General features: G+C 37.3%; 1 protein-coding gene across 1 annotated transcript in view; it reads right to left on the bottom strand.

Annotated features, from left to right (window-relative positions):
• The window catches only part of LOC127072803 (max-interacting protein 1-like), a 158,571-nt gene that overhangs the window by 135,501 nt on the left and 570 nt on the right, over positions 1–22,500 (bottom strand). The window contains exons 1-3 of the mRNA XM_051013536.1: positions 20,616–22,500; positions 14,532–14,625; positions 13,869–13,898 (exon numbers count right to left, since the gene is read on the bottom strand). The exon at positions 20,616–22,500 is cut by the window's right edge and continues 570 nt beyond it. Coding sequence (XP_050869493.1) covers positions 13,869–13,898; positions 14,532–14,625; positions 20,616–20,670 — 179 coding nt within the window. The 5' untranslated portion in view covers positions 20,671–22,500. The remainder of the gene's footprint in view (positions 1–13,868; positions 13,899–14,531; positions 14,626–20,615) is intronic.

The raw sequence follows: 22,500 nt of genomic DNA, 5'->3' as shown, positions 1-22,500 counted from the left end.
AGAGAGAGAAAGAAAATACGATAATGATACGTCAGCATTGAAAACACTGAAGTGTTTATTTAAACAAAACACATTTCTTTTCTCAAAATATACCAGACACATTGATAAATGATAAAATAAGATTGATCGCGAATGCTCCTATCTTATTATCGTGGATTAAAACGCTCGAGAATAAATCTTAAACCTTAAACGAGTAATAAAGCTCGACCGTTTTCTGGAAGAATCTCGAAGGATCTTTTCAATGGCTACGTAAGTGTTGAGAACCACTGTTGGACACCGGTGCAGCTCCATAAGAGCTCAAGGTGAACGAGCTTCAAAGTGGCGAGAAATGGCGAGATGCGAGAGCGAGGGCAATCTTGCGAGTGGAATAAAAAAAAAAGAAAAGAAAAATAAAAAAAGCATTTAAAAAAAAAAGGAAGAAAGATAGAAAAAGAAAAAAAGAAAAATATTGGTCATACGTTAAATAACAATTCTCGCGATAACCCCTACGAACGATGCGTTTTCCTTTTCTTTTTCCTTTTTCTTTTTTTTTTTTTTTATTTATTTTTACTTCGATTTTTTTTTCTTTTCTTTTTTTTATTATCGCAGTTTCTTCGCTTTCTCTCTCTATCTCTCTCTCTCTCTCTCTCTCTCTCTCTCTCTCTCTTTCGCACACAGTATACGTATATACGTAAGTTCGTACCTCGAGGTCGTAATTTAAAGTTTAAAACGAGCGGCTCGCGAAACGCTCGCGACTCGTCTCTCACGGGTCAAGGGTCACGAATCGCCGGTAATTCAGTCGGCGCCATCGAACGTTTTTCGATAGCCACACGCGTCCCTCTCTGTCCCTCTCTCTCTCTTTCTCAGTATCTGTCTACTCGCGAAAAGAATAAAAAGACGAAGTGAGAAACGAAAGGATCGCCAAAATCTTGACAAGAAACAACAAGAAATTCGAAAGTATTCCTATACAAAACTTGACGTTTTTAACAAACTTTCAAAAGCTTTTACCGACTCTTCTTCTATGAACATACGAGAACGTACATACATATGCTTTCGAATAACATATACACGCGCGATACGCGTACGAGACGAACGAACGAATGTCCTCTCGAATGCATTCTTCATTGCATAATAACAACAACAACAAGAATAATAATATTAATAATATTTATTTACAAGGACATTTTCCAAAACGTATTACTGTCACGGGTTCGGCAATTATCATCAATTATCTCTAAAAGAAAAAAGAAAAAGAAAAAGAGAAAAAGAATGAGACAGACAGAAAAAAAAGAAAGAAAAAGAAAGAAAGAAAGAAAGAAAGAAACAGATGGATGAAAAAGAAGAAATAAAATAAAAAAAAAAGCCGAAGAAACAGAAAAAAAATAAGATTGACAAACTGCAGTGCTCGTTATCGAATGGTACGGTGTTTCGTCGTCGTCGTCCTCGTCGCCATGATGTTTTGCAAACATCTTTTATCCGCAACGATAGCGACGAGAAAAGAAGGATAGTAAAAGAAATCTGAAAACTCAACACAAACCTACAAACGTACAAACGTACAACGTATAAACGTACGAACGTACCTACGTTACTTACACACACACACACATATATATATATATAGAACAGAGATACTACACAGAGAGACGAAGAGACATTTGCGCGCGCAGCAAATGACAAATGACGCACGAAGTCGCGACGTCAGCGAAGCCACACGGAAAACGCGTATCACGAGGGTGTGAGTGTGTCAGGAGGAGGGGGGGAGGAGGAGGGGTTAGAAAGAAGGAGGGTGTTGAGATTTTCCAAGGAAAATCCAACAGGAATTTGCCTGCTGAGAGTGAAACACAAAAGAGGCGGCGGAATGAGCCTGCCAAAGACGAATAAATCTCATTGTCAGTTGTATGTGGCTGAGAAGAGAAAGAGAAAGAGAGAGAGAGAGAGAGAGAGATCGGCTACTACGGAATCGTACGAACGATTCATATTTCTTATCTACACTATGGTAAGGGGAAGGTGCGTGGAGTGAGGAGTAGAAATAAGAAGGTGGATGCTCCTCGCACGAGAAAATCTATTCCTCTGTGTCTACGCCATCTTCTTTTTCTTTTTACTCTCCACTTTCTTATTCTTCTTCTTCTTCTTCTTCTTCTTCTTCTTCTTCTTCTTCTTCTTCTTCTATTCGAGCACGGCCACCGATTGAATTTATTTCTGGACTGGGGTTATACGATACTGCGTTCGCGAGTCTCTCGAATCGACTTATACTACATTTGTATGTGTGTGCGTATGTGTATTCGTGTGCAACTACGTTCGTGTATATATCGTACGTATGTCGCATATATGTATGTATGAGAGAGAAAAAGAGAGAGAGAGAGAGAGAGAGAGTTAAAGTATCAGGTATAATATCGCGATAGGTTTCTCTCTTATCGTGACTATCGAGATAACGTTCGAGAGCTCGAGAAACGAGACGAGATCTTCTCGACGAAGATCTTGAAACGAGAAAGAAAAGGAGGTAGAGAAGGTGGAGGTGGAGTAGAAACGCCAAAGAGTTAACGGCAGTTCGAATCGTTCGAAAAATTTCTCTACTCGAAGACGAAGAACAGCACCGGTTGCACGACCATTTGCATCTACAGGTTGCAGATTTCGTTCGTTGAGCCCGGCCGATATGGTTTCTGGAACGTTTCCAGCGACCATGGAAAGGGCTCTCTCGTGGTTACCACGAGCGACGCGTAGAAACGAATTAGAATTATTAGATCGTCCCTCTATTCTCCAACGTGAGTAGTTATAATAGAAGTAGTATCTCGATTTTCCTTTCTCACCCGTTCAACGTTCCATATATTTCAACGAATTATATTTAGTATCATAAAATATATTCCACCATCGTCGACCTTGTTCATCGATTTCAATAAAAACTATCAAGAAAATTTATACGCATTCCTTTTCGGTAATAACGAATGTCAAAAATCGCATTTACATCACGAAGATTAAACATTTATGATCAAAAAAAATTTTTAAAGAAAAATGGTCTTAATTTAAAAAAAAAAAAAAAAAAGAAAGAAAGAAAAGAAACCATCGACGATCTCATCGAATTTATCTCTTTCTCTCTTTATCTTTTTAATGCTAGATTTATCGAGACCAATCATAATGATTGGTTTCATCAACCGATTTTATATATATATTCTATTTGAAATTTTCTCATATTTTTCTTTCTTTTCTTAAGACCCTTTTCTTTTTCTTTTTTTTTTCTTTCTTTTTTCTATTATTTCTATCAAGACATTACGACTCTTTTTTATTATATCCATCAATATGTATTATATTAGGTACCCACATGGGATCAAGTTCATAAATTTCTTTTCTCCTCTCCTACGGTTTTCCTTTTTCCTTCTTTTTTCTTTTCTTTCTCTCTCGAGACACATACGAAATATACGATTCAATATACCGTAATAATTGTCAATAATTTTAATAATATAATAAATCAATTTACCAGAATAACGATTAATTGCAATCAACATGGATATAGAACGAAATAGAAAATGAAATTTCGATGCATCGAAATACCGTCATGAAATTATATCGTATCAATCAAAAGGGTCCTCTACTCGCTCTATCTCTATTTCTATCACATTCTCTTATTATCAACTAATGCTAGCTAGATATGCATATATACCTATACATACCTATACATTCATCTATACATCAATACATATATATATATTCAAGCAATCTATTAATCATCCGAAAATATCGAGCCATAACTCGAGTCGACATATTGCACGTATATATTCCTTTTCACGAGTAGGTACGCAGCGCGGTTTATCGAGTTAATAAAGTTAATTCTCTCTTTCCCTCTCTACCTCTTTCCCTCCTCCCACCTCTCTCTCTCTCTCTCTCTCTCTTTCTCTCTCTGTCTATCTGTCTGTCTGTCTCTCTCTCTCTCTTTTTCTCTCTATCTTCCTAAAGCGAGGTGGCTTTCATCCTGAAATTTATGCGAATAACCTACGTGAATATATACAATAGAATGTCTGTGTCTGTATCTGTCGCTATATCTGTATCTGTGTCTGTAAACGCGCAAGCGCGCAAATACACACACATACAAACGTATACACTCGTATACATATGGACACACACACACCTAAATAGATATAAATATATGGGTTATATGTATGTAAACGTGTTCTCTATGGCTGACGCGATCAAACGAACGCTCGAGGAATCAAGAGAGGGACGTAGTAAAGAAGGAGGGCACCGATATAACGTGCCTTTCAAAATCCACGGATCAACGCGGTACACGTAGGTTTATCCAGGGTGTATCGATCGTTGCCCACTACACACTAGCTTATATCTATTCACGTAGATACATACATACGTACATAGATACGATATGTTGTATATACATGTATGTAGATACAAATATATATATATATATATATATATATATATATATAAAAAGAGAGAGAGAGAAAGAGAGAGAAAGAACATATCGAGTACTCGAGTATAGTCAGTCACGTTAAAGTTCCTTGCCCATTTCCTTTGCGATCGTTTTACGTAACACGATGTCACTGATCGCTCCTCGTCGTCGAAATTTAACGTTATATATATTGTTACATACTTGTAACGTTGATATGTATGTGTATGTATATATATATGTATGTATGTATGTATGTATGTATACACATGGATCTATCATCTACGTATAATAATGTATAGCAAATAAATAAATAAATAAAAAAGAAGAAAGAGAAAAAATCGAAAGGTACGAAAAAAGAAAAAAAAAAAAAAAGATATTCGACTGTGAGAGAGGAATTACATCGACGCGTAAATTGATTATTATCTTATAAGAAAACAAGGAAAGTTAATACTATACGGCGAATGATAGTAAAAAAAATTTGATACTAGTCAACAAGAGAGAAAGAGAGAGAGAGAGAGAGAGTTAGTCACGATCCACTCTTGTGTTCAAGCGGAATCGATCCCTTCGAATCGTTTTCAATTCCGTTTCCCGTCACGACGAAACGAACGGGTAGAGATGCGGTCTCGAGGAGGACGAAAAGAAAAAGAAAAAAAAAAAAGATAAAGAAGAAAAAGATCCAGCAAGAATTGCGGATTCGAGAGGGTTACGAATGCTCGGAATATATACACCAGAGGGTACACAGAAAGTGAGTGAGAGAGAAAGAGAGAGAAAGAGATAAAAAGAGAAGAGAGAGAGAGAGAGAGAGTCAAAGAGAAAGAGAAGCCACGACACGAGGATATATATATATACAATGTGTGTGAATCTTCGCGAAGGAGTGAACTAAAGTTGTGCGAAAGGAGAAGAAGGTTAAAGGGAGAAAGGAGAAGAGAGAGAGAGAGAGAGAGAGAGGGAAGTGAAAAAAGAAGAGAAAAAAAAATAGAAGGAGGTAAGGCGAAAGAACGTTCAAGAGAGGAGAGAAAGGACGTTGCTTCGTGTTCTCCTTTGGCACGAAGTTACCTTTAGCCGTTTATACACATACATAGAAGATTGCAAAGAGAAACACACAAAAACACGCACGCACGTAAACGCGCATACGCATACATACACACGTACGTAGTCGTATAAGTATGCTATGTATGTGTGTGTAAGCGTTCGAGTGCAAGCGCATTCGCCGTTGATTTAACGCGTGGACGTAGAGAGACATAGAAGGGAGGCAAAGAAGAGAAAGAAAAGGAGAAAGAGAGAAAAAAAAGCAAGAGAGAGAGAGAGAGAGAGAGAGGGTGAACGCTTGTATGTAAAGTGTAAACGTATGCGATAGCCAAAAGGAGAGAAAAACGTGAATGCATAAGAAACGAAGAGAGAAAGAGAGAGACAAATGTATAAGTAATGTATGTACCAAGTTAAAGAGAGAAAGAGAAAGAAAACGAAAGAGAGAGAATGAGAGAGAAGGACGGAGAAGGAGTCAGAGAAGAAAAGGGAGGGAGTAAGGGTAGCAAAGAGGTGGAAGGGTAGAGAGAGAGAGAGAGAACAAGAGACCGCGCAGACGCAAGTACATCCTTTACGAATTGCACGGGGCAGGATGCAGCACGGCTTCAGGGTCAAGGACGATTCGATAGAGCGTGTAGCCTCCGTCCTCCCTCTCTTCTTCCATCTCTACCCACACTCTTCTTATTCTCTTTCTCTTTCCCTCTCTCTTTCTCTTTCTCTTTCTCTCTCTCTCTCTCTCTCTCTCTCTCTCTCTCTCTCTCTCTCTCTCTCTCTCTCTCTCTCCCCTCCTTCGATTCTGAAACTCCGAGATCAGAAGAGAAGAGGTGGAAAGTAGACGTATATGGATGGATCGGTGCATCGCCACCTACGCATAATTTTCCTGTTTTTTTTTTCTTTTTCTTTTTTTCCCCTTCCTCTTTTTCTTCTTTTTTTCTTTTCACTATAGCACACCTCTGACGTAGATATCTGCAATTATGAAATATCCGAGCTCGTCTATTATAATTTGAATAATTCCAAGCGAAGAACATATATCTCGATCGATGAAATAATTGCGAAAAAGGAATTGTCCCTCGGATGTGGTTTTATAGTTTAAACATTATTGTTATTATTGTTTGATAATTGTAAGAATTAAAATAATAGCAATTAATATTATTATTATTATTCTCTTTGTTATGTGTGTATATATATATATATATATATATATATATATATATATATATATTTGTTAGAGAACAGAGCAAATATCGTATGACGCAATAAAAATGATTTTACAAAGGCTGGTTACGTTCCTCCGAAACGAAAATAACAGCCGGACGAGAAGGGCACGTATGATAAATATTAATAAATGTCCAGATGAAATATACTTCCGCGAATCGGGTGCCACCGACCAACCGTGGGATAGTTGTTCCCATTTGCGATCGAGAGAAACTATTGCCGCTACGTTTACGTAACGTATTTTTATCCTTTCTCGCGCGCGGTTTATCGAGCGCGAGAAGGATGATCCATGAAACAACATTTTCTGGAGAACATACGAGGACGAATATCCTGCTGTGCCTTTCGCGCCAACGTGTCTTTATGTTTTGTTGACTACGATACCGTGTTATTTCCTACGGAGAATGTAAAAAGAAAGAAGACAATAAAACAAATAAAAAAAGAAAGAATAAACGAGAATCAATGGTATTTTTTTTTACGATCATCTCACTATTTTCTCTCTCTCTCTATCTCTCTTTTTTATAGTAGAAAATTAGTTGTTAATTTAAATGAGAAATTTAAGATACATTTAGTATATATTATAAGTTATACCATGAGTCTCATGCATTATACAATTTTTTTTAGACGTATAATTAAAAAAAGAAAAAAGAAACTTATTTCACTTCTTCTTCTTCTTTTTTTTTTTTTTTTATTTTTACGACAAAATTACGACGCGAATAAAAACGGGTAATATTAAGGAAAGAAAGAAAGAAGAAAGAAAAAAGATATTCCGCTTTTTTTATCACTGAATTAATTGTCAATTCATAGGCGAAACTTAAGATATATGTAATATATACATACGCATAATAATAGTTATGCTATAAGCCGTATATATTATATAATTCTTTTTAAACACGAATAAAAACGAGTAATTAAAAAAAGAGAGAAAAAGATAATAGATCGTGCCACTTTTTCTATCGCAAAATTAATTCTCTGATGTACGGACGGAACGGTATACTGTTAAATTTTCGTCAAATAAAGGATAAGTGTAATAATTTATTTATTGTAAATAGATTATTATATTAATACTCTATAATTTATATATTTACTATATAAATTCTATATTGCTGCTCTTTGCTTGTGACATTAATAATGCGAATCGATTTTATTTTCTTTCTCTGTTTTTTTGTTTTTTACCTGAGATTCTAAGAGTGTATGTCAAAAATATAATATAATATCGGGAAAAACGATATGAATTGATTCAAGTATACTTTTGATATTTAATCGTATAGTAAAAGTGCGCATATGCTGTTTAAATCGTTAAAAATTTGTTGGACATACATTTTTGTAGCGTAGTAACAAAATTTAGCTGTCAGATCTTCGCGTACCGCGTGCTAGTATATTTTGCTTGATTAAATAAATATAAGTCAAATCGAAAATCTTGGTTTAAATAATATCTATAAATCATCATTTACAAAAAAAAAAAGAAAGAAAAAGAAAAAGAAAAATAAAAATGTTTGAAAATCGAGTATGATGTAGATTTTGTACGACCAATGAAATGGGACATATCTTATCTACTTTAAAGTTCAAACATCTAACACCTGATCTTACATTGCACTTTAAATACAATAAGTTGTCTTTCGGCAAAACTAACAATTCCGACTTATATTCTCTTTAGTATTGTCAACTCATATACGAAATTTGAAAAATATTTAGAAAGTATGTTAAAAGTTATAAATTTCATACGTTGCGTAATTTTTTTTTTTTTTTTTTTTATAAAACGTGCAAAGAAAAAAAAAGAAAAAGAAAAGAAAAGAATTTCAATTATAAAAAATTATGATATAAAAAAAGGATCGACGGATCGAAATTAAAATTAGACCTTACTTACTGTTTAATCAAATTAATCACGAATATTCAATTCGTAATTATTCGAAATTTCCACTAATTATAGAAATTGTACCGCACGAAAAGTGATAATTAATTTAACGCCTGTAGGTCCATCTCAGAGGGACAAATATAATGGAATATCGATCGTTTATTCTCGAACATGTTCTCATCCAACGACCGATATATTTCCATGACTCTATCAAGTTCGTTACGATCGTGTTCTATCTAACGTGAGTCTAAAAGAGAAATTGCACTAGAGATAAATAGTGATTCGACGAAGACGTCGAAGACCCTACCGAGACCGAAGACGACTCCGCCATATGTAAGCTACGAAAGTAGCTTCTTATTTTCCCATCCCAGCCGCGTTATAAATGTCATCGACTATAAAAATATCTCTTTTCTATTTTCCACGATGCAAGAATAACCTGAAATACGTGTTTCTGTGTACTAGCGCACGTGTGCACTCACTGTGTGTAGGTGTGTATATGCGTGCATGTGTGTGACTCCTTTTTCCGCATCTCTTGCAATTCTCTTGGCCTTGTTTATCGATGCTATCGCGAATCTATCTTCGAGTCATGCTGCAAATAACTCTAACCAATGAGAAGAACGAAGATAAATAATAATCGAGGATTGTGATAAACGTAAAGAAAATGATATATAAAGAGAGAGAGAGAGAGGGAGAAATGATGCTTGTATATAAAATCGTTTAAAGACTCTCAATCATATCGGTCATATTCATTTTATTGTCAGGGCAAAGGTCAAAAGCGATAAACGTTTCAGTCTCTTTCCCTCTTAATGGTCAACCTTCTATGGGGGAAAAACAAAAAGAAAACAAAAGGAGTTGAAAGAAAGAGAGAGAGAGAGAGAGAGAAATTCAGAATCGAATTGAGTCAGAAACGATTAAATTGCAAATCGTCGATTTTATCGTCGACGTGAACGATCGTAGTCGATCGTTTTAGGAAGATTTTCTTTTGGAGAAATGATGACGTAACACGACCTTAGTATCCACGGAATCGAAAGAGTTGACTATCTCGCAGGAGCGGCACACAAAGGAAAGGGTGCTTAAAAATTCAATGCATTTCAAATGGCTCAGGAATCCTCTTCTGCTCCCTACGGCCCTGCGCTTGCCTGCTCGTGCCTTAATTTTCGCTTCGGAACACACTCGCGCGCACGCTCCCTGGTTTTTACTCGGAACTTGCCAGAGAGATAGAGATAGAGATAGAGACAGAGAGAAAGAGAGATAGAGCGATAGATAGAAAGAGAGAGAGAGAGAGAGAGAGAGAGAGAGAAGAGAGCTTTTTCGTTTCCACCCTTTTTTTCCAAGCACCCTCCTAGCAGCAGCCACCCACAACTCCCAACTCCCTTTCGACGTCTCCGCTCGATGCCTAGAATCGAGCGTTTATCCGAAGTATATGACGATAAGTACATACCATGGAAAGAAAAGATGATTCTATTGGTGTTTCCCCTTCGCGGAAACACTTTCGAATCAATTTTCAACAAATTCGCGTATGTAATGTACCTATGTACGTACATCATGTAGGTATGTGTGTGTGTGTGTGTGGGTGGGTGGGTAGGTAGGTAGGTGAGTGGATATGGGTGTGAGCGCTCGCGCGCGTTCATGATCATATTTCACGGAAAATAATCTTTCAAGAAAATTTAATACAAAGTATACAATGATATACTATCCATTATTTTTGTTTCCCTTTCTTCTCTTTTCTATTCTTTTCTTTTCTATTCCATTCCTTTCTTTTCCTCTTAACGATGGAAATATATTTTTCTTTTCGATATTAATGGAAGATATTAGACGACTAATTAGAAGTCGATTTTTATTCGTAAGAAACACTCTATTACCGTCCACGACGAGTCAGCAGCAACAAGCCGAAGCCAACAAACGTAGTCGGCAGCTACTATTATTACTATTACTGCTATTATTATTATTACTACTACTATTATTATTACTACTACTATTACTGCTACTACTACTACTACTATTAATTCTCTCTCTCTCTCTCTCTCTCTGTTCGCTGCTCACAGCCGTTGCCACTGTTGTTGCCGCTGCTGTTGCTGCTGTTGCTGCTGCTGTTGCTGCTACTGCTGCTGTTGGCGCGTTATTGTTATGCAGAAGCGATGTCGTCATGGCGGGCATTAACGGTACTGATTTACCGCTGTGATAACCTATTATTCCGTTCAAAGGCTAATTACTGTCACGGCTCGGAGATCCTCAAGTACAAACGCCGACTTTCTTGCACAGGAAGAAACGATAATCCTACGTTTCGCGTGTCGTACTACTCCTCGTCATCGTCGAATAAAACGTGAGTTTAGAAAATTAATCGAGTATTCGTCGAGAGATAGATATCTATCTTTGACAATTTTCATTTCTATTTAACCAACTTGGGATATCGGAGGTATACGAGAAAGAATGCAAAAAATACAAAAGAATTGGAAGAAGAAGAAACAGAAGAAATAAAAAACAAGTCGGATTATAAAAGAAAGAAAGAAAGATCGATCGATCGATCGATCGATCGATTGATAAGAAATAATAAAAATATAAATAAAGAAGATAAAAACTGAAGATGAGTAATGATCAGAGTCTAACCGACGATTAAATGAAGGCATCTACAGAGAAAAGGAGAGAGAGAGAGAGAGAGAAACAGAGAAGGTCTTTGTCCACGAAGCGTTAACTGAGCGAATGCAACAAAGTAACATGCCGAGTGCCGGTCCGCGGATTTATTTTCAAGGCGTTATAGCCGGCTCGTGGCCAAATTTAGGACAGGATGTCGTTGCCCTCTACTCTCCTACGTATGCTAGCACGTACGTATGCCTCGCATACTTATGCACCTGCATCGGCCCACTTTCTTCTTCTCCTCGACTTCGGTTTGTGTCCTACTACGTACGTACGTAGCTTAAATCATTCATGAAGACGAAAAGAGAGAGAGAGACAAAGACGGATGGACAGAGAGAGAGAGAGAGAGAGAGAGAGAGAGAGAGAGAAGTGTCAAGGATCACCATAAGAAATCAATCGAAAGAAATTTTTTGAAAGTTAGAACAAGAGAGAAATAGAGAGACTAATTTAGATGATTAACGTGAAAACTTAATAACGAGATAATAAAAATATACATCGCGAATGATCCAGAGATTAAAAGGAAATGTAATAAATAGGAGGAGGACAAATAGTGAAGATGAATAATAATTTATTCGTTAAAAAAGACAAAAAGAGAAGATAGAAGGAAATTAATAAATCTCCTATATAGCGTATGGATACAAATTATTTCGAACAATTTACAAAAAAAGAAAAAAGAAAAGATAAAAACGAATTAACAATCCTCACAAACTTATGGTGTATTTTGACTCTCTCTTTCTCTCTCTCTCTCTCTCTCTCTCTATTTATCCATCTGTCTATCTCTATCTTCAACCATTTCTTTACTACACAAATACGTCTGTATAGAGTAACGTAAAACGTTCGCAAAGCGTCGGTGGCATCAGTTACGTTTTAAAGCTTAAACTACATATCCGCGTAATTATGGCGGTGTACCGGGCCGGTATACGTGCGCTTCGTTAATGCGTTTGCATGGCTTTAGTGTCGTCGTAAATAGCAACAGTTGGGAAATTAGCATCTGCAACGGAACACGGACACGAATGTTCGCCAAAGGTGAGGTTAGTGTGTAAGCCCAACGGCGAATAATGCCTATCTTATAAACGTACTCTCTCTCTTTCTCTCTCTCTTTCTTTCTCTCTCTCACTCTCTCTATCTCTCTATCTCTCGGTCTCACTCTCTTTCTCCCACTACTACTAAAAACGACATCGCGTCTTTCCGTTTACGAAATCCTCCACTCTCTGCCGAAGGCAGACGTTGCTAAAACCACGTTGAGCTCTCAGCTTTTACAGACTACGTTGTTTTCTTTTTCTCTCTCTCTCTCTCTTTTTTTTTTCTTTATTTTCTTTCCATCTTTCTTTTCTCCTTTTTTCTTCTTTATTTTTTTTTATTATTACGTTGAAAGCATCACCATCACCATCGCCACCATCGTCGTTGTTGTCATCGGATAGGAAAAGAAAGTCTCACTCACCCACTCACTCTCTTTCTCTCTCTCTCTCTCTCTCTCTCTCTTTTCTTTCTCGGATAATATTACGTACTTCTTTCTCGTTGGACCTTATCGATAAGAGAATCGAGGAAAGACGAGGTCGCCGAGCGTATAAATCACCTAGGATTATCAGCTAAAAGAAAAAAGGAAAAGAGAAAAAAAGAAAAAGGAGGAGGGAAGAAAAGAGAGGGGAAAAAACAAGAAGAATGAAGAAATCACGGTGTGATAAGATGAGTCGATAATATATATACATATATATATATACACACACACATGTTTATGATATATATATGTGTATATTTATATATATATATATATATATATATACCTGTATACACCTTTATATGGTTGAAAAATGTTCAATATCCTAACTAATAAAGAAGCTCCACCCACTACTATTACCTCAAACGTAAAATTACGTCTACGTAAATTTTAAACAAACGAACGAACGGACGAACGAACGGACGAACGAACGAACGAACGAAGCAACGAATGTTCTCCAGTAACACGTCGATGAAAGAAAAAGAGAAAATAGCATTGACGATATAACGATGATCCTCGTTAGACGATACGACGTGTAGCAGGGATCTTATGCGAGTCTCACGTTATGTAACCTGGCTACGTATTGTAACACACGGACTTACTGGCTTGCCGGTATGAGCTTTTACACGGGCCGTTTATGTGCCACGCGTTCTCTACTCTCCTCAGCACCCTCTGTACTACCCACCCCTTCTTCGTTGTGAACAAAAAATCGATAGACTGTCCTCGTACTCTCTCTCTCTCTCTCTCTCTCTTTCTTTTCACAATTGAAAAAGAGAGAGCGAGAGAGAGAGAGTGAGACAGAGGATTCAAAAATCTTTTGTTCGTTTCACTCGCGAATTTCTAATGTTTTTTTCCTTTCTTTTCTATTTCTTTTTTCTTTTTGCTATTGTTTTCTTTTTCTTTCTTTCTTCTTTTTTCTTCAAGCTTTCGATGATTCATGAGACAAAGTACACGTGTATTACGTCTATATAACTATATTTGGTACGGTCCATTGGGAATATAGTAATTAGATGTTAACGGAGTGATTATGCAATGATGTAGCGATAACTTCGAGCGGAGTATTAAAACTGATACGCACGTATATCACAAAGATTAAATCACCTTAGATTTGATGAAAGACGATATGTCGGTTCTTCTACGTTGCGAACTATATCAATGTTTTGTTATTTTTTTTTTTGGTTTTGTTTTGTTTCTATTTTCCTGAATTTCTATTAGAGAAATAATTGTACGACGAATATGAGTAATGTTGTATTTACGTTCTCACTCACCTATTTTTCTCCAGCTCGTTATGAGTCGTTCTGGAAAAAAAAAGGAGAACAACGTGTTGATCATCTTAGAAACGAACGTTTATTCATGATTGATTAGGATTAACACGTTGATTACCATAATGATCACTCGTCGCCACCATCTATCTTTTTAATGGGATTATGGTGGTCACCTATCATAACTGGTTTTATTACTAAACATTGCGAATTAATTTTATTAAATCGAATGCTATTAAAAATACAAAATTATAAATCATTTAAATAATTGGATAAGTTTATATTTAGAAATCGTATTATTCAACGATTAACTCTTATATCCTTCAATCGATAATAATCCTGCCAATCGGATATTTTTTGTTTAGAGTATCCGTTTTTACAAACATTTTTACGAATTATGTAATGTACTATCTAGTGATGTAATTATTATTAATTATATACTACCGTACTATAATTATATACTTCCATATTATCCCCTTAAAATCATCATAAAAAGAAAAGAGATTTAGAATCAACAGATGCAATAAAATCAAAAATAAATCTGGCAAACGTAGAAAATTTATGGCAATCGGCGTATTATCAAATCGCAAAGAGTAACAAGACGAAAAGTATGAAATAGTAAAAATATAAAGGATATATATATATTATAAATAAATCTTATATACGCACCTACTGCCTTGGGATTTTTTCGTTTTTGGCCTTTTTGTGACCGTCCGCATATCATCGGGTATCGGCATCGTCGAAGCATAGCCATGTTCAGCTTCTGCAATGACAAACCAATCACTTTCGGTGAACGATCGAAAGAAAGAAAGATATTTCGCATAGCATGAATGCCAAAGGGCATCGCCGCACGAACGAAAAAACCCTTTCCCTTCGCGGTGACGTGACCGGCTGCTCGTTAAGCTCGTTACACGGAAAGAAGAAGAAGAAGAAGAAGAAGGAAAAGAAGAAGAAGAAGAAGTAGAAGAAGAAAAATAAGAAGAAGAAAAAGAAGAAGAAGGAGACGAACGACGAAGCACGTATATGTACGAGTATACTGTACGAGGAAATGAAGTCACGTCGTCTACGAAGGCATCCCTTCGGTCTTTCGTGTCCTGTCCTTACTACTTTTTATCATCTTCTACGTTATACCAAACGATCTTAACTTTCCCGCGAAAAACTATATCCTTGATACGTACGCCACAAGCGATCCGCTATAAATCCTTTCGAATTATAATAAACCCGGAAAATTCAAATTCCCCGCCATTTTCTCAATGCCGATTTAATAGAATATTTACGTACTCGTTTAATCTAAAAAAAAAAAAAAAAAAGAAGAATAAGAAGAAAAAGAAAAGAAAAAGAGTCTATTAATTACCACAATTCTCTACTTCTTTTATCACGGTACACATAATAATCTATTATATTCGTTTCTAATAAAAAGAAAATGAGATATAACATACTCGACATACTCGAAACATTAATCTTCGGATATGAATTAAATTTATATTGCAAAGAAAACCATCGAAATACGATAAATAAACGTATGGTTTCGAAATCAACGTGCAGATTATGGAAATTGAAATATGTATGGATATTTGAGAAAAAAAAATAAATAAATAAATAAATGAATAAGAGAAAAAAGAGAGAAAGAAAATCAGGATTTATTGCGGAGCAGTATATTATTTGTTCAAACGAAGATCACATTTATGTATCTACGTAGATGTATATGTACATACGAGTAAGAACTAGGTTGGAACGCGTAATTAGCGAAACGACGATGTAACACATATTCATAACGTTACGAGTGCTTCCTCCCCTTTCGTACGTCAGTGCTTTTAACCGACTCTTCTTCTTCGTCGTCGTCGTCGTCGTCGTCGTCGTCGTCGTCATCGTCGTAGTCGTCGTAGTCGTGCAATGGGCTTAATGGCAGTCGAATGAAAAAAGAAACGCGCTTGGCCGCGACATCGACCATCTGCCTTCGCGAAAGAAGAAAACCATCTCTCTCTCTCTCTCTTTCTCTCTCTCTCTCCCTCCCTCCCTCTCTCTCTCTCTGTCTGTCTTTCCTTCTGTTTCTCGTTCGCATGCCGACACACCGCTCTCGCTTGTTGCTAAAGAGAAATTCGAGTCTTCGTCGTCTTCGTCGACGTCGACGTCGTCGTCGTTGTCGTTGTCGTCGTCGTTCGTTGGTTGGTCGATCGATCGATCGCTCGTTCAGCCGTGTTTTTCTACGTTGCCAACTTCTATCTCGTTTTTTTTTTCTTTCCTTTTTTTTTTAATTTCTCAAGAGAGAAAAAATAGACAGACAGAGAGACAGAGAGGACGATGCTAATATGATAACTTTTATGGCGTTCAAAGTTAATGGTAAACAGTGAAACAGTACATAGTCGAAATAATTTATTCGTTTATTCGGGAAATATGTGACTGATATATAAGTACTATATATAAACAGTTTATAACAATATAATGGGGTATTTATGAATTAACCGGATAGATGTACAGAATCGTATTATACTAGACATTATGATTATAAAATATCATATTTGTTGAGTTTATTATTTATCATATTTATCTATTTTAATAACAAACTTCTCTCACGCAAAATTATTTGTTATAAGGTACGACAATTTAATTTTCTCGTAATTTTCTTGTTTCGATTTCAAGCGAATTTCATTCGTACTTGACGAAAATCATCAAATCGTTAGCTACGATATAATTTAGAAATTTGAATTATAAAATACCATTTTTATTCGTTTTATATACGTTGTTGAAACTCTTCACTTGTTCATAACTCAACACCATAATTTATAGCTTGTCTCGTAACTACAATTTCGTTACTGTTTTTTTTTTTTTTTTAATTTCAACGAATTTCATTCGCACTTGACGAAAATGCATTTAATCGTTAACAATAAAAAAAGAAAAAAAAAAGAAAAGAAAAAAAAAGAAAATATAACATGGTACCTTAATATAAAATACCGAATTTTTATCGAATTTATATCTTTATATCAAAATTCTCCGCGTAATTATAAATCAATCGAAGAATTTACAATTCTTTTCGTAACTTAGTTTTCTCTCCTATTTTTAATACTTTCTTTGATTTCATCAAACTTTCGTTGGTACTTGAGGAAAATCATCGAATCGTTGTGTTCTCGATGAACTTTAGAAGGCACGTAAAAGGCATTCTATATCGCGGACGCGCGTGAAAAAGAGAGAGAGAGAGAGAGAGATAAGGAATAAGTTGGAAGGATTTCCATAGGGTCGTGTTTAGCACGAAGCGATCTTTCTCCGAATGCATAATCGATTTAATGCAGCGAAGTGCGTTCCGCTCGCGGATATGAAATATTTATGATGAGATTATTCGAGGGCAAGATGGCCTCGCCCTGGCGCGATAGTCGAAAGAAGCTGCACCGATTTAATATCTTATATAAAACATACACAAACGTACACGCACTTGCCAACGAACTATATACACACGCATATATACATACATATATATATACTACAGTGATGTGTGTATAAGTGAACCTAAATACGTAGGTGTAATATACGAATATGTGTATGTAAAGATATCACGCGTGTGTCGAGAACAGTATATGCTTTAAACGAAGATCGATCGCTTTGAATCCGAACAAAACTCTCTTCCAGCGTGCGTCGAGTTTCTTCGCAAACAAATCACCGGGCGTAAAGTGTGCTCGAAAAGGAATTTATAATCTAAAATATGCGAAGAGTTACGGGGATGAACGTGGAATATATCGAAAGGAATATTTTAACGCGAGCTTACGTAGATATGTGTGTGTGTGTGTATTAGCGTATCTGTATGTATATCTATCTGTCTGTCTATCTATATGTATCTATGTATCTATCTATGTAACTATCCATGTATGTATGTATACATACGAAAAGAGACAGTATCGTGTGATATCATTTTGATGGAAAGGTCTGACGTAAGAGACATATTTAACAATAGCACGATATTCCTTTCCATTTCGCAATAATCCTTGGGCTTTCCAAAGGACAAGCGTCCTTGACCTTTCCTACTGGACGAGAGCAGAGCTAAAACGATAAATACGAAACTAAATAATAAGGAGAACATCGGATTATAAGATTAATAGCGATTTAGAAATTATCGATTATCGATCGATAATGTAGAAAATGCTTCGTCGATAATATCCATTTTTTCCCCTATTAATAACCTTACTTTTCAAATTTCACGAATTTGAATAGTCCATTTTTGAGCTTAAGCATTATTTTTCGGTAAAGTATATATATATATATACACGAGCGCGCGGGTTCTCTAAACGTCTATTCTAACCTTGCTTATGGAACAAGAAAAGCGAACACAACGGAGATCCGACATGTATATATGTATGTATATTATATATATACATAATATATACGTATGCATGTACGGTGACGCGAAACGAATTACGACGCAACGACTCCGTACTTTTTTCGCGTGATTTCGTTAGGGATGCGAGCAGCTGTTGCGAGCTCGCACGCTAATTTCTCTAAAGAGCACGTAGTATGTATGTATGTATGTATGTATAAATATATATATATATGATGTATGTATGATGTATATATATGTGTATGTATGTATGTATATACGAATTGTACAGTGGGCGTTTATAACGCACAGCATGTTAGTATTGTCCCCAGAATTCTCGAGAATTTCCACTTGAAAGTCCCTCTTCCACTGCTAACTTCATATTATACATTTAATTCTAGATTCAAATGGTTAGTAAATGTATAGTTAGTAATAGTAGTATATATATGTGTTATGTCTACTACTCATATTATCATTATTTTTGTACTTACAATATTATAGTAATAACATAAATTATATAATATTTCTACTACTACTATTATTATTATTATTATACAATATTATATATCGCTATATAATATCGTAAATTTAACCCGTCATAGATTTAAATGATAATAATAATATACGTAATAATATTACATATCAATTACAATTATATCACTTATCATAATAATACACACATATATACACGATAATATAACGATGAATTTTATTAAAAAGCATTTTTCTAAAATGCTGTCAAGTCACTTAGAGATACCAACTAATGTAAAGAAGGAGAGATGGATAAATATTTAAAAGTTCGATTACCAAAATACTTATTGATAACGGCCACTGTACACCCTACGTACGTAGATTTATTTCGTATATTGTACGAAACGAGCATGATGTGTAGCAAGGATAGAAAAAGAGAAAAAAGAGAAAGAGGGGTCGGAGAAACGACGAGATCGATCCGCGCGCACACACGATGTCAGAGAACGGAGAAGGAGAAACAAAGAAATCGTTCTTTTCGTGCGAGCGAGCGAGCAAGCGAGCAAGCAAGCGAACGTACGAACGTATGAACGTACGAACGAACGTAGAAACGAGCGAACGACGTACGTTCGAGTTGCGAGGGACTCAGGCCCGTTTTGAAAAGGGGAACGACGACGAAGACGACGAGAACGACGTTTGGAAGAAAACATCGTCGTTGATGATAGAAAACGAATAAGAAAATCGTCCCGTCTTGAATCTACGGATAGAAAACTAGTAGCCTATCGTAATTCTTAATAAAAAGTACGGAAGAAGAAAGAAAGAAATCGTTGGAAGAATCGAACGACCTTTTGCCACGCCATCTTCGCGTGATGATGCAGCAAAAACGTTTAGATCTATCGTGGCGATAAGTGAAAGTTATTTCGATCGTGATTTTAGTGAAGAAAAGAGAGAAAAAAGAAGAGAGAGAGAGAGAGAGAGAGAGAGAGAATAAAAAAAAAAGTCACGAAGAAACGATACCGTACGATATCTCGTACGAAGTTGGAAAGAAAAGTTGCCTCCAAGTTGGTTGGAATCACGAACGTATAATTCAAATGTGCGACATTTCCCGCCGAAAGAAAAGAAAGAAAGGAAAGAAGATATTTGTTGAAAGAGAAAAATACGCGGGCTAATTTTAAGGATAAATTATAATAGCTGGCGACTGATGGTGGGTATACATCGCAAGATTATTTTCTAAATACGTCAGTAACGGTATTAAAAGGAAGTGGTAGTTCGAATCGTACGAAAGAAGAAATAAAGGAACCAGCAAGGAAATTACGGAAAAGGAAGGAAGAGAATACGTGCGACGTTCCAAAAGGAATGACGCATCAGTCGTTGCGTCAGAGAAGGACATCGACGTAGGTCACGTTCCAAAATATTCGTGGTTCTGTCCGAGAAAGAAAGACAGAGAAAAGAGTGAGAGAGAGAGAGAGAGAGAGAGAGAGAGAGAGAGAGAGAGAGAGAAAATAAAGGAATAAATAAAGAGAGAAAATAAGAGAAAAAGAGAGAAAGAAATAATACGCGAGATAGATTACGACTCATATCTCTATTCCGCTTTGCGATCGTTTGCAATAAAAGAGAGAGAGAGAGGGAGAGAGAGAAAGAGAGGAGTTAAAGCAGAGAAGATGGTGGGTGTAAAGGATAAAGAAAAAGAAAATAAAAAAAGAGAGAGAGAGAGAGAGAGGAAGAGAAGATCTCGCGAGTAACAAAGGCCAGGGCTTCCGAAAACAACACATCTGGTCCTGGCGCGCGCGACGACACGCGGTTGCGCGAGCAAGCAAGCAAGCAAGCGAGCGAGCGGGAGGACGAGCGGTGGGAGGGGAGGGAGGGAGGGCGGGCGAACGGTCGTTGGGCGCGAGCGCGCGCGCGCGCGCGATTCAACGGTCGCGCTCTATAAAGAATCGAAAAAGTGATAGAAAGAGAAGAGAAGAGAAGAGACTACTCACCTCTTTCCCTTCGTTCAATATACTCGGCGGCCTGTAGTAGGGCAGCAATGCTCATATTTCCTCGGTTTGACGTAATCCTGGGGGGCTTTCTTTCTTTCACTGCTTCCCACGAGGAGCCACGAGCGAAGGACGAGGAGGATAAGAAGAAGAAGAACAACGACGACAACGATGACGATGACGATGACGATGACGATGACGATGACGATAACGATGACGACGACGACGACGACGACGACGACGACGACGACGACACAACGATGATGACGATAACGATGACGACGAGGAGGACGGCGTACTTAGATGTTAGAGATGGTAGTAGTGCTTCTTTCTAGTAGCTCTGCTAATAAAGTAGTAGAAGGTAGTAGTAGTTGATAGTAGTAGTAGTAGTAGTGTGTAGCAGTAGTAGTAGTAGAATAGTGTAGTTGCGTAGAAGAGAGAAGAAACACACACGGCACTTCGCTCTCGTCACGATAATACGACTCTCGCACCACCACCACCACCACCACCACCAGCACAACTACTACAACAACAACAACAACAATAACAGCAAGAGGAGTAGCAGTTGTAGCAGCAGCAGCAGCAACAACAACGACGACGACGATGACGACGATGACGACGACGACGACGACGACGAAGAAAAGAAGAAGAACACCACTCGACGTGGACGACGTGAACAACAACAGGAGCAGCACACGCGCGCGCTAGGCACGCACACTCGCTCGAGGGAGCAGCCGTGCCGCTCTCGCTGCCCGCCGCGAGCCGCTCCACCCCCTCCCCCGCCGCCGGCGCCGCCACCTCCGCGCCTCGCTCACTATCTCGCTCTCTTTCTCTTCTTCGCTATCTCTCTCTCTCTCTCTCTCTTCTCTCTCAGAGTTTCTCTCTTTCTCTATCTCTCTGTTTCTTTCTTTCTTTCTTACTCCCGCTCGGCGATGATGCACCGCGATTTCAAACCAGCGCGCGCTTTATTCTCCGTCTTCTTCCTTTATCTATCTCTCTTTCTCTCTCTATATATCTGTCTTTCTTTCTTTCTTTCTTTCTCTTCCTACTTATTTTTATTTTTATCCTCGTTCGTTTTTTAGGATCACGCCACGAGCGTCGAGAATCCTTCGTCTCCTTTTCTCTTATATTATCCTATATCTACAAAGTCTCTCTCTTCTTCTTCTTCTTCTATTATTATTATTATTAATTTTCTTTCCTTCTTTATCTTCTCTTCGTCTTCCTCTTTTCACGGTTCTTCCGAACGTCGCGTCGTCACCGATTCGACTCTTTTGTCTCTCTCTCTCTCTCTCCTTCCTTCTCTTCTCCCCAAGTCTTTTTTATTCTTCTTCTTCTTCTTCTTCTTCTCCTCCTCCTCCTCCTCTCTTTTCTCTTTTCTCCACCAAAGTCACGTTCTCTTTCGTGCGCCCGCTATAACCTCTACTCCAGCAGTACCTTATACTCCCTCTCCCTTTCGCGTTTCGGTTACTACCCACGCCACTACACAACACCACCGATGATGGCTCTTCTCCACCGTCCTCCTTTTTCCTTCTGTCTTCTTCCTCTCCTCTAACACACGTAATATTAGTAGTATAATATTATAGTAGTAGTAGTAGTAGTAGTAGTTCTCCTTTTCGACTCCCGTTGTCCTGCTTCTTCTTCTCCTTCCTTCCTTCCTTCCTTCCTTCCTCCTCCACCACCTCCACTTCCTCCTCTTCTCTTTCTTCTTTTTCTGCTTTCTCGAACCCTCGTCACTGCATTCACTGCTGCATCATCATCATCATCATCATCATCATCATCATCATTACCATAATTATCATCATCATCATCATCATCATCATCATCATAATCGTGATCGTGATCGTGATCGTCACCACGTTCGACAAAAAAGAAGATAAAAAAAATTGGA

Source organism: Vespula vulgaris, chromosome 2 (assembly GCF_905475345.1).
Source record: "Vespula vulgaris chromosome 2, iyVesVulg1.1, whole genome shotgun sequence".
Lineage (NCBI taxonomy): Eukaryota > Metazoa > Arthropoda > Insecta > Hymenoptera > Vespidae > Vespula > Vespula vulgaris.
Note: the sequence above shows the minus strand (reverse complement) of the source record. Positions and strands in the feature narration are given on the sequence as shown.